Source organism: Erinaceus europaeus, chromosome 17 (assembly GCF_950295315.1).
Source record: "Erinaceus europaeus chromosome 17, mEriEur2.1, whole genome shotgun sequence".
Lineage (NCBI taxonomy): Eukaryota > Metazoa > Chordata > Mammalia > Eulipotyphla > Erinaceidae > Erinaceus > Erinaceus europaeus.
This window is the reverse complement of record NC_080178.1, coordinates 17,860,251-17,877,557: the sequence shown is the minus strand read 5'-3', so window position 1 is coordinate 17,877,557 and position 17,307 is coordinate 17,860,251. Positions and strand designations below refer to the sequence as shown.

The following is a 17,307-nucleotide window of genomic DNA, read 5'->3' as shown; positions in this document are numbered from 1 at the left end:
ATTCCAAAAACAGTGTCTCCTATTAGGCTTTTTTAAGATAGAGGGTGAGATGGAGATTGAGGGGGGTAGAGAGGGAGGCAGTGGAAGAAAAGAGAAACACCACAGCAGTGCTCCACCTCTCGTGAAGATTCCCTTCTGCACTGTGCTCTCTTGTAATGTCCAGGGATTCCATGCTGGCTTCTTGTGCATGGTAAAGTAAGCACTATACTGGGTGAGCTGCTATCTCCTGGCTTCTGGTACCATTGTGTCTGAACAAGCAAATACACTGCTGACCAGGGGTTGGCTCTGTGGATAAAGTGTTGAACTCTCAAGCATGAGGTGCTGAGTTCAGTCCCTAGCATGGTATGTGCCAGAATGATGCTAGGCTTCTCACTTTCCTCTCTCACATAAATAAATACATAAATACATTTTTATTTATTTTTTTTTTTTGCCTCCAGGGTTATCGCTGGGGCTCGGTGCCAGCACTACGAATCCATTGCTCCTGGAGGCTTTTTCCCCTTTTTTTTGCCCTTGTTGTTTATTGTTGTTGTTGTTATTATTGTTGTTGTCATTGCTATTGTCATTGTTGGATGGGACAGAGAGAAATGGAGAGAGGAGGGGAAGACAGAGACGGGGAGAGAAAGATAGACACCTGCAGACCTGCTTTACCGCCTGTGAAGTGACTCCCATGCAGTTGGGGAGCTGAAGGCTCGAACCAGGATCCTTACACCAGTCCTTGGGCTTTGCACCATGTGTGTGCTTAACCTGCTGTGCTACCGCCCAACTCCCTATATTTTTAAAAAGCTAATATACTGACCTTTTGTTGGCCTTCATTCTCTGCTTCCTTGTAGTACTGGTCACCAGTGTCATCATCTCCTCTGCTTAAAACTCTGCCATCTGTTAGGATCTTTTCTTCCTCTGACTGGTTTCTGAAATACTGTATTATCTTAGTTACTCCCATAATTTTCTCATTGCTGTTCTCTCTCTCCTTTGAGGGTTTTTTTTTCCCTTTACCCCTTCAATATGGATGTTCAAGTATCTTTAACTATGTTATCTTTGTCTGTATTTGTTTTGACATTATAAATTGGCAGTAAATGGTAAATACCACTTGGGACAAGGTTCATTTCTGTCTTATTTATTATTATATTCCCAACATTAGGGCTATTCGTATTTCGATTAAATAGTCAATAAAGAAGATTGCATCATGTTTACAACTTCAATCATTTGTTCTCTGGTAGGGTGACTTTTTAAATCTCTTTTCTCCAGCTGTGACTTTTACGTCAAATTCCAGTCATCACTTTCTGCATGTTTACAAAACATTACCACTTACAACAGCACATGTGGATCCTACTTTGAAGCTGTAAAATTGCATTTAGTATTGCTCTTTACGAAAACTCTCTACAACTCCTGACATACTGATAAATTCAAAATTGGTCTCACAGCTGGCAAAGCAGCACACTGTCCAGTTTGGTTATTTTCCCTAGCCCGATGCCATTATTCTTTTGGTCACATTAGCAGCGCATTGTTCTCAGTCCTTCTTTGCTCTCTTACTTCGTTTCAGTTTCCAAAGTCATCTTAGTTCTTGCTTGAACTGTCTAAAGAACTCACCTCTTTAATAGAGCCTGTCTTCATTTCCAGATTCTCTTTACTGCATGTCCAATATACAAAAATGCAGCGAGGGCAGAAAGCAAAATGGTTATATGCAAAGAGACTCTCATGCCTGAGGCACCAAAGTCCCAGGTTCAATCCCCTGTACCACTGAGCAGTGCTCTGGTAAAAAATAAAGAAAGAATTATCTTTTAAAAAGTACAAACACCCTCCCCACCCATAATCTTCTTTAGATTTTTGCTCCCTCTGTTTTGTCTGCTATGCCTGTATGTCAGATATTTTTAGGAGCAGTTTATTTGCCTTACCTCTTCCTTTTTACCTTCTGCCCCTTGTCCCATTCCCCACAAATACCGACTGAGCACCTACTGTGTTTCAAGTACCATGTTCAGCTCTGGGGAGATAGCAGTTAATGTGACAAATAAAATCCCCTCCCTCATGGAGGCCATAGGAGCTAGAAAACAAATAAGTAGAATGAACCGAGAAAAAACAATTACAACTTGTGGCTAGAACTCTGAGTTTTGGACTTTATTCCAAGTGCAGTGGGAATAAATGAGGTTGTAATATGATCTGGTTTATATTTGAAAAGCTCACTGTGGCTGCTGAGTAAAGAATAATTAGGGAGTGATCGGGAAGGTGACTTAGTCGTTAATGTTCAGGATCACCAGGATGTGTGAGACTCCAAGTTCAATCACTGGGACCAAATACGCCAGATCAGTGTTCCTGCCTCACTTTAAAAAAAAAAAAAAAGTTTTTTTTTTTAAAGAATAGTTTGGGGGAGTCAAGGGTAGGTACTTAAAAGTGATTCAAATATTCCCGGGGGAGACTGCTGGTTTCTACTTAGAGGGTGGCAGGGAAGAAGTGAATGAATTTGAGGTGTGTTTTTGAGAGTAAGCCAGTATGGAACTTAACAATAACTTTAAAATATGAGAGTAAGAATGACTTCAAGGTTTCTGTCTTGAGCAGTGGTGGTTGAAGCTGCTTTCCCTTGCTAAAGGAGAATTTGTAAATATAATCAGGAGTTCCTTTTACTAGGTCTGAGATACTTTGGGTTTCTACATGTAAAGTAGGTCCTTGGCTAGCTAATTCTGGGATCTAGATGACAGACCCATGCTAGAGATATTTGGGAACTGTCAAAATAACAAATGTAAAGTGGTAATAACAGATCACAAGTAAGTAGTGTTGCCTCTGTGCCTGCCTCTTTCCTAAGTGCCTTACACTCAATACTCCAGCAACCTAGTGGAGTCAGTACTGTACTGTCCCCACTGTACATCTAGATTAGGTGAGTGGGGCACAGTGCTAAATTGCCTACCCAGCATTCCACAGGCAACCGTTTATTGAACTGAAGCAAAATTAATATCACAGATATTTATAAAGCACTCTTGGATATGTAACATTGGCATGTAGGGCAAGGGATGAGAGGAAGAAGAACAGAGAACCAAGAGTGAGCTCACTGTTTTTAGCACTGTTGTGTTCCAACTCAGAAACCTCTATTTGCTCATACTGGAACAAAGGATAAAATGCAGATTCCTTAGCCAGACTGCCAACCCTTTCCACAGTCTGTGCTACTCTACCTAGGTCTCTCACTGCCCCTGTCTGATTGGTCCTCCTAAATCCTCTCTTTGGTCTGTACACATGTTCTTCACATTCTCATTAACTTAAGCCCACTCCAGGATCTAGAGGCCCAGCGTCTCCCTCGTCTTCCCTGATGCCGCCAACGATGAAGCTAATAATACTTACTGCATGCCAAGCATTTCCTGTGAGTTTAGGAAATGAAAAGCGAGGAGCATGCTGGTTTCTGCTTTTTGCTTGTCCTTTCTGCTCATTTGTATTTTGTTTCATAAGCATCTTCTTAGTAAAAGAACATTTTTTTTTAAAGGTAAACAGCCCATAGGGGCCAGAGATGACTTGAAAAACAAAATGTCTCTCTACTTGATTGAAATCATCAATTTGGAGGCCTATTTTGAGCAGCAAAGCTCTTTTTTGTGGTTGTTGCTTTGCTTTTTCTGATTGAGATGAGGTCACTGAAATTAGGACTATGGTACCTGAAGATGAGAAACACATGTGTCCTAAGCTTTCTGTCTGACATCACTGGCCATTCTTGGATGTTTACAGGTCAGGTCAGACCATCAGACAAGGACATAAAAGAAGTCATGGGTGGGTCCATTAGCAGCACAGTTAGGCAGCTCTTAAACTGAATCAGAGAGAGAGAGACTGATTTGCTTGGGCCCTGAACAGCATACTCCAATGTTGATCCTATACAAAAAAAAAAGTCTAACAGAAGACCTTGATTGCAATACATAGGAATTGGTATAAAAGAAGTCTGAAGGAGAAGAACTTGGTGGATTATAAAGCATGAAATCTAAAACATGTGAACTACATTTAAAAAAATTTATTATCTTTATTTACTGGATAGAGATAGTCAAAAATCAAGAGGGAAGGGGGTGGGAGAGAGGGAGAGAGACAGAGAGATACTTGCAGCCCTGCTTCATCACTCGCAAAGCTTTCCCCCTGCGAGTGGGGACTGGGGGCTTTAACCTGTGTCCTTGCACATTGTAACATGTGTGCTCAACCAGGTGATCCACCACCCAGCCCGGAACTCCTTTTTTTTTTTTTAAACTGGAAAGAAATGCAACTGTGTATTTAACTTTTCTCAGGATGAGAAAAGACTTTCTAAGCATGCTAACCATGAAAGAGAGCCAAAGAAAGGCCAGTAGAGTTGATTCTCTAAGAATTCTTTAGTTACTCTATGTTAAATACCATAAAAAGAGTTGAAAAGCAAATAGAAAAAAATATTTACAGAAAATGCGTAAGGGGAGATATTTTACTCTGTTGTTACAGATCAATAAGAAAGCCATTAGCACTCTGTAGAAAAACAGAGAAAGACATATACAGAGTTTACAACAGAATAGATGCAAAACAGTAAATAGGCAGGTGGAAAAAAATGTTGGAATGGATTAGTCTGTAATAAAGAAATTCTAGGGGCCGGTTGGTGGCACACCTTATTGAGCACACATATCACAACATGCAAGGACCCAGGTTCGAGTCCGCGGTCCCCACCTGCAGAAGGAAAGCTTCACAAGTGGTGAAGCAGTGCTGCAGGTGTCTCTCTTCCTCTCTATCCCACCCTTTCCTCTCGATTTCTGGCTGTCTCTATCCAATAAATAAGATTTGAAAAAAAAGGGGGTCGGGTGGTGGTGCAATGGGTTGAGCGCATGTGGCGCAAAGCGCAGGAACCGGCGTAAGGATCCCGGTTTGAGCCCCCAGCTCCCCACCTGCAGGGGAGTCGCTTCACAGGCGGTGAAGCAGGTCTGCAGGTGTCTATCTTTCTCTCCCCTTCTCTGTCTTCCCCTCCTCTCTCCATTTCTCTCTGTCCTATCCAACAACGAATTGCATCAACAAGGGCAATAATAATAACCACAACGAAGCTACAACAAGGGCAACAAAAGGGGGAAAAAAATGGCCTCCAGGAGCGGTGGACTCATGGTGCAGGCACCGAGCCCAGCAATAACCCTGGAGGAGGAACAAAAAAAAAAAAAAAAAGACTGCTCCTTACTCTTTTTAAAAAAGAAAAAAATTTTGAGTTTGGATAATAAGTTCTCATTTCTCATCTAATTTTTTTCACCATTAAGTGTTGCCACTGTTCAGTATTATTGATATGACCAGAAAATAGATACTATAATATTGTACTGATGGAACTATAAATTGCCACAGTCTTATTAAAAAAAATAATAATATATCTGGTAATTCGAGGTGTCTTGGGCTCAGTACTTCCATTTTCAAGAACATATCCTAGAAATGTACACAGAAATGTTTTGCCCAAGATCTACTAGCAGTGGCTCCCTTTCCTTCATTTTCCTCACCCTCCCTCCTTGCTCTTTTTTCCTTCCTTTTATCTCCCTTCTACCCTTCCTTTTTTGTTTGTTTTTTTCCTTCCTATCTTCTATGCCAGTAAATGTACCTCATGGCTATATCCTTAGCATTAGCACTGCATCTGACACAGAGTCACAAATATTTGTGAGTTTAAAGAAAAGGATGGTTCTCTTCATACAGAGGGATATTATAAAGCCATATATTTTTTAAAATTTTTTATTTAAGAAAGGATTAGTGAACAAAAGCATAAGGTAGGGGGGTACAACTCCACACAATTCCCAACACCCAATCCCCATAACCCACCCCCTCCGATGGTAGCTTTCCCATTCTCTATCCCTCTGGGAGCATGGACCCAGGGTCGTTGAGGGTTGCAGAAGGTAGAAGGTCTGGCTTCTGTAATTGCTTCCCCGCTGAACATGGGCGTTGACTGGTCGGTCCATACCCCCAGTCTGCCTCTCTCTTTCCCTCGTAGGGTGTGTCTCTGGGGAAGCTGAGCTCCAGGACACATTGGTGGGGTCTTCAATCCAGGGAAGCCTAGCCAGCATCCTGGTGGCATCTGGAACCTGGTGATTGAAAAGAGAGTTAACATATGAAGCCAAACAATTTGTTGAGCAATCATGGATCCCAAGCTTGGAATAGTGGAGAGGAAGTGTTAGGGAGGTACTCACTGCAAACTCTAGTGTAATCCTGCTTTCAGGTATATATTTTGCAGTAGTTTATGGATACGTGTGCACATAAGCTCTCTCTCACAGAAACTGGTGTATATCTAGGTTATGGGACTTTGTTAGAAAGTGAACTACCTGAGATGAAATTAGAGTGTACTATTAAAGGAAAGGTCTCACCCGAGTAATGAAGCTGAAGGGTTGCCATTCCACACGTGAAGTCTCTGGATACAGTCTGAGGTGAAGCATGTTGAGGTGGCAATCGTTGCTTTGGTTAGGTTGTGATCGGCGGATGCAATATTATTTGGTTTGGATTGGGAGATGCATACGGGAAAGTGGGCCCTATCCAAGGGTTCCAGGACTGGGGGGAGTAGGGGCTCTATAGTGAAGATGTGAGGTTCCTGCTGTCTTAGGGTTCAAAAAGACAATCAATAGTTAATATTATCATCACATTATTTGTTAATTGGGTTAACTTTGAAAAGTCCCTTTGTTATGGTTTGCTGTACAGTATCCAGTATCTTGTATATAGCTGTGCTATTGGAAGCTTCTAATCTACTTGGTCTAGGCTTTTGAGAGAGTCCGCATATCAAATACACAGCCTATATATTAAAAAGATTCAGTTTGTTATAAGCCATATTTTAAAGACACTGTATCCTGTCTCTCTCTACCTGTCTTTCATGATCTCACATAGGTGGAACTTAAAAACAAAGAGCACTAGGGGAAAACATAGGGTGAAATCTGGACTGGGTGCGGTATATTGCACCAAAGCAAAGGACTGTGAGGAAAGAGGGTAAGGAAAAGGATGAAGGGACAATGGGGTCCTGTTGTGTCTCCTAGACACTAGTCGAGGGGAGATATGAATCATCAATCCCCCAATAAAACTAAGAGAAAATAAGGATGATATATACTTAAGATACAGAAAAACAAAAGCATGTTAAGAAGGTAACGTATACAAATCTATGTGTGAATATATGTATTCCATGTGTGCTTGTGGCCTATATTCTAGGTGATAGTATGAAAGATAATTTTTTTTATTGTCTTACTGTTTTCCCTCAGTTGTTCCCATAGCTATGAGAGGCCCTGAGAACACTTCTAAAGAACAAGGCCTCTTATCTTGGGGTTTATAAGACAGTAGGAAAGCAGATTTTTGAGCAAGTCATACAACAAGTACGTCATTTGCTTTAGTGAGGCTGTGTGTTACTTTCATAGCAGAAAAACTGTGCTGCTGCTGCTGCTAATGGTTGTTTGAAATTTCTAAAACACCTTCTGAGGACAAGAAAGGAGTAATTAAATAAAAAATCTACATAAATCTTTTACAAAAAGATGGGCACCTTTCCATTGAAGAGAAAAAGAGAAAATGTTTCTATTATATAGTTAGTAATGACATAACAGTAAATATGCCCAGACTTCCTCAGGAGCCACCACCGCCCCCCCAAATAGTATTTTTCTAAAGAAAACTGAGTAGACTTCTTATCTTGGTAGAACAGAGGGTTATGGAACTAGAAACCCCAATGTTTCTTAGAACCTATAAGCATTCAGATGAATTGACCTATTGGGGAAAGAGTAAAATATACATATGATGATTATTATTATTTTGCCTTTTCTATCTACTGAGGTTTCAACAGTATGGGAAGTCAGGAACATCAGTGGCAAAAACCGCTGTGTAGACTGGTAATGACCCTAGAAGCTTCTTTAACTGGGATCAGGGATGGAAAAAAATTTGTGTGTGGGTGTGGGGGGGTGTCTTGTTTTATTTTGTTTTGAAGAAAGACCTGAGTAAATCAAAAGAGTTACAGAGATGTGTTTTGGCGACTTAACCATGCTTAATGGCAGTGACTGTGTTCTTCTAAACAGTTCAGCCTGGGCTTCCACGGTTGCTTATCTGTTGCTTATCCATTTATCAACTGGAGCCTTTATGCACAGCCACGTGAGCTCCTCTGGCCTTTTTATCTGTTCCCTAAGTGGAAAAAGTCTCTGCGTACATTGGTTTAGTCCTTGCACATGTGTATGCTTAACCAGGTGAGCCACTGCCTGGCCCTCATTCACTCTTTAGTCCTGGTATTTGTGCTTGATTTCTTGATTAAGGCCCTGTTTGCACTCCTGTTTATGGGGGTAAGGTTTGCTTGTGGTCTAGTTGGACCTTGTTGTGGTAATGACATCACAGCCCAAATCTAGGAGCCTTGGGCCCTCTGATCTGAAGGATGTGTTCCTTTTTGGTATCTTTTCTCCAGTACAAGCATATCTTCTATCTGTAATGTCTTTTTTTTTTTTTTTTTTTTTTTTCCTTGAAAGACCAACTGTTTGCTTTTCTGAGATGGAGATGGGCCACCCTAGGACAGGGTCACCTTCCCACTGCTCTCTGGCTGGCTAAGGGGTTAGAAGTAAATATTTGAGTGCTTACTTACTACAGGAGAGAAACTATGGAAGACCATTAAAACCAATCACTAAAACTAAAGGTTATTTTAAACATTGCTTCTGTCTTCTGCCTGAAAAAGTCAAAGTTGTGTTTCATAGTCACTGTCAAGGACTGGAGCCTGGAACTTAGTCTGTTTATGCAACTTCACTCTTGTTTTGATTGTGACTTTCCTGGGGGAAATCATTGTAAACAGTTACATTCTCAGAAGCACCCCTACAATAGTAAGTATAAACACAGTATTGCAGTGAAATTAATCCTGCTGTAATGCAAATGTAATCTCTCACATCGGAAATGAAGCAGATGAATGGACCAAGCTGTCCAGAACGGAGGGAAAGAAATCAGGAAGCTTGGGGCTGTCCCAGCCTGGATCCTTGACATGTTGTTAGTTCCCATGAGCCAGGAAGATGTTTAGTGCATGTCCCTCTTTTTCAGCTGTGAAGGAAGAGTAATACCACCTGTTGACTGCTTGTGGGCTGTGCTATGAAGTTTCATTACAATATTGGACAAGACTTGACTTTGAATGAGTTCTCTGGGAGAAGGAGGCATTTACAGCCTAAGTGGGCAGGCGTTATGACCCATTCATTCCCCAAGGCTTTAAACAACCTGCCTCAGTGTTTTGATCGAGCCAGAGCTCCCTTTTTTGAGGCGAGAAGATTTTCTTATTGATTATTCCCGAGAGAAACAGGGCCATCTCTCCAGAACACCACAGTAGCTATGGGAAGAGTTGTGACTAGTTTCAACAACAAGAGACCAATGAATAAATCAACATAAATCATCATCTGAACTCATCACACTGTGTCTTTTGCTTCAAAGCTCGTTTTCTTACACTATGCCAAAACACAGAGCTGAGCACAAGCATAAGTAAACAGTTCTTACTTGACTGACTTCTAATTCTACTGTAAGCCAGAGTAGGCTTTTCTGCATCTGAATACTGATAATATTTATAATAATTAGCACATATTCCAGACTTCCAAGTGATTTATGCATGGAGATTCACAAAAGCACTGTGTGACAGGTACTATCCTCTCCACATTTTTACCAGTGAGTCAACAAAGGCGCAGAGAAATAAAATAACTTGCCTGTGACCAAGTAGCTACCAAGTGGCAGGGCAGTAAATGGAAGAAGCCCTTGAGTTTGGCTGAGGCTTCCATTTCTCTGCCCTGGGTCAAATTCTGTTGCCTCTTCATCACGTAAGAAACTCAGCACAGGGAGTCGGGCGGTAGCGCAGCAGGTTAAGCGCCCATGGCGCAAAGCACAAGGACCAGCACAAGGATCCTGGTTCAAGCCCCCGGCTCCCCACCTGCTGGGGAGTCACTTCACAAGCAGTGAAGCAGGTCTGCAGGTGTCTATCTTTCTCTCCCCCTCTCTGTCTTCACCTCCTTTCTCCATTTCTCTCTGTCCTATCCAACAACATCAGTAACAACAACAGTAATAACGACAAGAACAATGAAAAACAAGGGCAGCAAAAGGGAAAATAAATAAATAAATATATATATATATATATATATAAAATAAACTCAGCACAGTGAAAACTGTTTTCTAGGAAGAGAGTGGAGACTACACATACATGGACAGAGTGAAGATACCCTTGGATCACGGGACCTTGTTAATCATGGAAGGAGCGACACAAGCTGATTGGCAGGTGAGAGCATGCCAGTAACATAGATGAACTCCCATGGACTCAGTTTCCCAACTAGCTCACCTACGGTGAGTTTCCAGAGTAAACCCGATGAGCGATAATTGCTTGTGCAGTGAGCAGGAGGCAGCAGAGTGACCTTTCCAAGGCTTTTTGATATTACCGACAGTCAGAATGAGCCTCCGCAGCAGCGTCATGCCGTACAACTCTGCACGCTGATGGAAACTTTCAGTATCTGTGCAGCCCAGTCCCTGTCTGATACCCACAATAGCTCATCTCTTGAAATGTGACTAGTATGCTGAAGAACTAATTTTTAAATTTAATTATAATCAATTATATGTCTTTATTTTCAGTTTGCTTTTTTTTTTTTTTTTTGCTACCAGGAATCACTGGGACTCCACCTGTGTCGGTCTTATTTCTCAGCAGACTTTTTTTCTTTCTTTTTTTTTTTTTAAATTTTAGACAGGAGTTAACAACAGGGACAGAGACGTAGATAGGAAGCAAGAGACACGGTTCCACTGCTTGTGAAGCTCCCTCTGCCTGTGGCGGCAGGGAGCTGAATCCCAGGCCTCACACATTGGCAGGTGTGTACTCTACTGGGCGAATTGCCTTCTGACCCCCAAAGACAGATCATTATTTAAAGTCCTCTTTCTGAGAGGTCTTGTGCACAAAAGTGAAACCTCCTGCCTTCCTCTGATGTCAGCCATGAATGTGTTTTTCTTATGAAATATGGACAAGCGGCAAGAGGTTGGGGGAAGGGGCAACAATGAGAAGCAGTGACAGCATCTGACTATGAGGGTGCCGGCAAGTTGTAGTGAGTTGGTTTCAGTTGTGGAGGGGGCTTTTCCCAAGATTTTGAAGAGCTGATCGCTGCACATTTAAGGAGGGATACAGCAGAAATATGTTGACATCATCACAGACAGGTTTTAAATGGCTTGGGAGCAAACATGTGCGTTTACATTGGATTTATTTCTGTCTCCCATTTAGCACCGAGTACCTAAAGAGTACCACTCCAGAGAACCGAGAATAAACCTGACTTTCCGGACAGTTTATCCAGACCCCAGAGGGGTGTACTGATGGGGTGAGGGCTTTAAGAAACCATGCTGAGACTGAGGAAACCACCTGTCGTGAAGAAGCTTCGAGATTCTGGGTCATCCCGATCTTGCTGTGTGTGACTGTTTGGAAGATATAGGTGGAATTTGCTTCCTGGCCCAGAGTCCCATTAACTGACATCCAGCAGTTTATGTTCACAGTATGTTTGCTCTGGGAACAGGAATCCCTAATCTCATCTTGGAATCACCTATTTTCTGTCGACAAATTAAATACTGCTGTGGCTCTGCTTCGGGTTTTTCTCCTGCCCCCCTCTGCTTTATATGAAGGAATATGAATGGACTTTGCCTCTGGGGGTAGATCTGCACGTGTTTGTCCCTTGTGACTTTATCGAAGTGGAGATATATAAATATGGGTCAGTGACTCTGGAGCCTTCCAGAGGCAGACAGCTGCTGAAACCCACACAGAGGTAGTTTCTCGGGATGTTGTTGAAGTCCACCTGACAAGGTGTGAAACCTGGCTTGTGTGCTGTTGTCATGAAAAGCTGCATATTCTGGGAGCACTTTATTTAACTTTATTGACTTTATTGAGTCTCCTTCCCTGTCTGTCATTCTTCCTAGACACACTCAGACAGTTGGTAGGCCTCTCAATAAAGAGTGAAGGCATCATTCCTCCAACACGGCCAACTTCTAGAAGAAATCACCTGAGCTGCTTGTAATACTAGAGCAAACTGTCCCCTCAGAGGCAGCAGCCATTGAATGATGACACGAGAAGTAGGCTGAAATTTAGACTGAGGAGCAGCAAGTGACAGCTGTTCCACAAAGATTAGTTTCCCCTGGAGAATGGCTTGTGTCATTTAAACTCAAGCCAGAGAAAAAGGAACAGTCCATCAGGGAATTGACCAGTTACCTAATAGTTCTCTTCATCCTCCATTTTAGATTTCAGTAACCCCATGAGTAAGACTTTTTTTTTTTCCTCCTTTCTGAGTCAATGTTCTCTTCTGCACTGGTGTTTGTGATTCAGGGGTTAGTCTGTGATGTCACCAAGGTTCCCAAAACAGAACACATAAGGCTCCCCCTTATTGCATCATTGAAGCATGTGTCTTCTTGACCTCTTGGTTTAGGAGCAGTGTGCCAGATTAATGGCTGACCAAGGACAGAAAACTGGAGGGAATGAAAAGGGATTAAATGGAAGAAAACAGGGCATGGGAATTAGAGTTTCCTTCGCTGCCTCTGGGGAAATTTTACAGAGCCTTTTGGATTTTTTTTTTTCAAAGTTTTATTTCATATGAAATGGAAAGAATTGGGGGGGCCTGGGGAGAGACAGAGTACTACTCTGTTGCCTCTGGTGCTAGGGTTGAACTGGAAGTCTCAGACATGCAAGTCCTAAGCCCTGCTAGCTGAGTTCTTTCCCCTGGCCACTATACTTTTTGCTTTTGACCTTTTGTACTTTTCCACGCTGTAAGATTAATGACGTCTCCCCCGTCATGGTGAAGTACCAGAGGCTGAGTAGGCTTTCCGTCAGCATGCAGATGTACTGCCATGCCTGGCCAGCTGTACTCTCGTACCAGCACTCTTACACTGGAGTCTCTTTCCTCTTCCGGTTTTTTAAACATTGCCACACATGTATAGCTCCTTTCTATCAGAAATACTCCTCTGTCAGAGCTGAGCATCACAGTAAGCCTTTCTACGAGGGAAGTACAAATCACCATAGAAATGAAATAAAGCCTTTATTTAATGCCTAGCTTTTCTTCTGTTCAAACAAACAAAACCTGGCCAGGGTGGTACAGCCAGCTTTGTTGGAGTTTGCAGTATGATGCTGGGAAACTGTTCTTCCATTCCCACAAGTAAAAGAACTGGCAGATGGTACCTAGTCTTGCAGCATCCCTCCTAACGTGGGGTCATCGTCTCCCCTTGCATCAGCTGAGCAAGGGGATGTTAATCTCTTCAGTCATCACTACCATGCCTGTCAGGGAAACACATTCCTGTTCCTCAGCAGACAGCTTGCGCTACCACTTGGATTCCTTCATCTGAGAGCAGGTTTTGTTTCCTGCTGTCAAATGCCGGACTGCCTTTTTTTTTTCCCCCACTCCCCCCCACCACCACACACACACACACACACACACACCACAGATAATACTATCCTTTCTGAAATGCCCTGTAGGCACTTGCTATAGAGCCAAACTGTAGGTTTTAGGAATGGTCAGAAATTTTAGATCTTGGCAAAGGACAGCTGTACTCAGTGACTGGGCCAACCTGTTACAGTATTCTGTGGTAGATCTTAAGTGGGAATCAGGGTGTGTGTGTGTGTGTGTTTGTGTGTGTTTGTGTGTGTGTGTGTGTGTGTGTGTGTATTTCTAAATTACTTACAAAGCAGTGGAGGGGGAGAAAACATAATGGTTATGCATAAAGACTGTGATGCTTGAGGCTGTGAGGTCCAGGGTTAATCCCCCTCACTACCATAAACCAGAGCTGAGTAGTGCTCTGGTTAAATAAATAAATAAGAGGAGGGGGAAAAATAAAGCAGTGGAAGTAAATATTGGGGCTGTAGCATGAAGGAAAACAGTCTTGATTTTTTTTAACTCCCCACTTTTGTGTTTCTGTTTCCTCCCAGGCACTGTCTTCATTTTCTTTTAAGATAATGTATTTCATGAAGTAGAGAGAGAGACAGAGAGAGGCCAAAGCAGCATTCTGGGGATCAAGTTCTGGACCTTATGTCTGCAAGTCCCAAACTCTACTACTGTGCTACTGCATTACATTTTTTTAAATTATCATTTATTTTCCCTTCTGCTGCTCTTGTTGTTTTATTCTTTTTGTAGTTATTATTGTTGTTATTGATGTCGTCGTTGTTGGATAGGACAGAGAGAAATGGAGAGAGGAGGGGAAGACAGAGAGGGGGAGAGAAATATAGACACCTGCAGACCTACTTCACCGCTGGTGAAGTGACTCCCCTGCAGGTGGGGAGCTGGGGGCTCGAACCAGGATCCATACGCCAGTCCTTGTGCTTTGCGCCACGTGCACTTAACCCGCTGTGCTACCGTCTGACTCCCCTGCATTACATTTTTATGTGCAGTTCCTAATCCTCTCCACAGACCTGCAAGAGAGATATGCTATTCTGTTATTAAAAAACAGGCAACTGAGTCTCCTAGATGTTGAGTGATTTGCAGGACCTAGAAAGTGGCAGAGTCCAAATCAACAAACCTTAAGGGTTTACCCCTTACCTTGTGTGCCATTTCCTCTACCATGCTGAGTTTTAAGTGGCATATTTTGCTGGGCATAACCTGGGAGCCTAAGGTTCAGGGCTTATTCCTCACAGAGGACAATCCAGCTCACCCTATACTGCTGATCTGCCAGGCCATTTTATTTCGATTTCTATCACCTGGTTTCCCTGTGCATGAGGGCAGGCGCCTGCCTCTCCCCTTTACTAGCCTTTGCATCTCCTGGTCAGGTTCTGCCGGTCGATCTAGTAGCTGGCTTTTTACCTGGAGACACTCACTTGAAGGGGGGATAATCCAGATTCTAGTGAGTGACACGGATTCTCACTCAGCTTTCTTGGCAAGTGGCTCCGAACAGTATGTCCTGACCCAATCCAAGCTGACTTTTAGAGACAGACAAGTGGACTCTTCCTCCCTATCTGTGAGTTCATCTGGGGACTCTGAATGACTTCTAGTGCAGCGTCCGTCTTCCCAGGGTTTAGTACATCCCAACTCCAGCCACAGAGATCCCAGCACAGCAGGTTAGATAGTACACCCCCCAAAAGGGCCTCGACCCCAGAGCAGCTAGTGTCAGAGCGTCAGAGCGTCAGAGCAGTATGCCACTTAGCATCAGACTATCCCCGATGTTGATGTTGATGTTGGGGTTCACACTGTCATCGACTAAACCACAAGCTCGGATTGGGTGGCAGCTCATAAACCTGCCGTTTCTTCTTGGGTGTGTTCTCCGTGCAGCCTCCGAGGCTGATCCGACCCCGGCCCAGGGCATCTCTGTCGGCACCTGGTCAATCAGTGGCACTGTCTCTCGAGTTGTGTCTCGAGACCCCGAGTGAGTTAAGCAGGCACTGTGGTGAGCAGAAGGCTACACTTGGAAGGCTTCGGAGAAAGGCCTGACAAATGATGGGTCCCTGCCCTGTTGGTAATATTTCTTCCTTGTGTTCTGGCAGCTTGTGCTTGGCTGCAGAGCATCTAAGACCCACGTTGCCTTTTCTGGTCATAGACATTTGAAGTGTTGAATCTGAAGTCTTGATAATTTTTCTCAAACAAAGCCTTTTGAAAAAGCCAAGTGTTTCCATAGTGATGTGTCCTGTTTGTTTAAGTCTTTACTTATACATGGTTCCCCCCACCCCCACCCCATGCGCTCTTGAGAAGGATCCAGGATACAACTCTCCCCCTGACTCTCCCCCTTTTCTCTTTGGAAGGACCCCCTTCCCCCCAGTGTGAGACCCCTGCTATTGTAGTGCCACTCATACCCACTCTTTGATTTGCTTATTCTCATACCTGGGGGGTCAACAGGGAAATGACTTTGATGTTTATTTATCAGAGTGGAACACAGACTAACGGTGCCCTTTCCACCTGGCTTAGGACTGCCACACCGAGTCATAAACATCACCCCATCCTGTGAACAGAACCCTTTGTTGGGCGGGGCTATTCCTTAGTGTGAAGACTGGGGGTGGGGGGATGGGCGAGAAGGGGTGCTGATGGTGTCTGAAATCAGAGCGAGAAAACACAGGATAAATTAAGTAGCATTGTCCAGAAGACTGTCTTCTGGAATGAGCCATCCTGGAGCTGATAAGGTAGGTGTAACAGCAGCTGCCACCGTCCCCATCATGGTCACATCACCCAGGGACAGCCCCTATTCACAGATTGCCTCCAGCAGTGTGGAGAATTCACACTTTCCCTCAAATTCTTGTTTTATTTGATTTATCAGAACACTGCTTAGCTTTGGCTGATGGTGGTGTGGGGCTTTGAACTTGGGACTTCAGAGCCTCAGGCATGAGAGTCTTTTTGCATAATCATTATGTTATCTACCATCCGCCCTCAACTCACATTCTAATCAAAAGGTAGCTGACAGTTTATGGGGCTCATTGCACCCCTAGCCTGATTTATTCCTGCAAGCAGATCGATGAGGTCTTCTCCTCCGTTTCCTCCTGCTCCCCCTCTTCCTTCTCCTCCTCTCCCTCATCTTTCTCCTCCTCTTCTTCCTTTTCCTTCTACCACTAGTAGTTGAAATTGAGGTACGAAGGGGATTGATCAGATGCTAAGATACAGTGTTCCCTGTGAAAGCCCTTTGAGGTCACTTGTTAACAGCCATCTAGGGTGAGTCTCTGGGCCTGTCCCCACCTGCTGAACCCTTGCCACCACAGCCTTTGCCTGGATGGACTGTCACAGGCTCCCCTCATGGGGAGCAGCCTCACCCGCTTTGGTCTTAGCCCTGAGACCCTGGCGGGATGCAGGAGGAAGCGGTGGACCAGGTGCACAGGAGCTCTGGAGGGCCACGTGATCAAATTGCAATTAGCCGCCCACTACAGGAAGGACACGGGCAAGAGAGTTGTGACAGGCATCTGCTCTGCAGTGCCAGATGATCCACAGGCTCCTGGGAGTGAGCCGCGCAGACGCCTCGCAGCTGGACCTGGCCATAGGGGCCTGGCTTTTCCAAGAGGCGGGCACAGGCGGGTGCTCTGTGGCCTCTGTAGGTGAGCTCAGAACCTCTGACAGGCTCCCCTGGCCACCCCACCCCCCATCTCTACCTGGAGACTGGGCATGGTTAGGACTACTGAGGAGAATAGTCTACAGCCTCCACAAAGCTTTCTGGGTTGAGGCTGTATCCTCTCTGTCTGCCTGAAGAATGTTTGGTGGATGGATGAAGGATGCCAGAGGGTGAGGTATTCAGGCCACTGGGGCCAGCTGGGCAGGCTCAGGAAAGGCACGGTGAAGAGGACAGCCCCCCAACTCCCAGCCAGAAGTGTCTCTCTCATGCCCTTGGCTAGAGAGCTTTCCTGGAAGGTGTGTTCTAGAAATGTATCAAGGTATGAGCCACTAATTTCTTCCTTATACCCACTCTGCAGTCTGTCAGCCCTTATCTTCTGTTTAC

The 17,307-nt window shown here is 44.0% G+C and overlaps 1 protein-coding gene across 4 annotated transcripts in view; it reads left to right on the top strand.

The window, feature by feature from the left end:
• The window catches only part of ALKBH3 (alkB homolog 3, alpha-ketoglutarate dependent dioxygenase), a 50,393-nt gene extending 37,429 nt beyond the window's left edge, over nucleotides 1-12,964 (top strand). For 3 of the 4 annotated variants that reach the window (XM_016191861.2, XM_007531514.3, XM_060176567.1), the window contains 2 exons: nucleotides 10,079-10,177; nucleotides 11,159-12,964. In XM_016191861.2, coding sequence (XP_016047347.1) covers nucleotides 10,079-10,177; nucleotides 11,159-11,248 — 189 coding nt within the window. In that variant the 3' untranslated portion in view covers nucleotides 11,249-12,964. Of the gene's footprint in view, nucleotides 1-1,245; nucleotides 1,413-10,078; nucleotides 10,178-11,158 lie in introns of those variants that run through there. The other variant, XM_060176568.1, reaches the window with a different exon arrangement.
• Nucleotides 12,965-17,307: the final 4,343 nt, after the last annotated feature.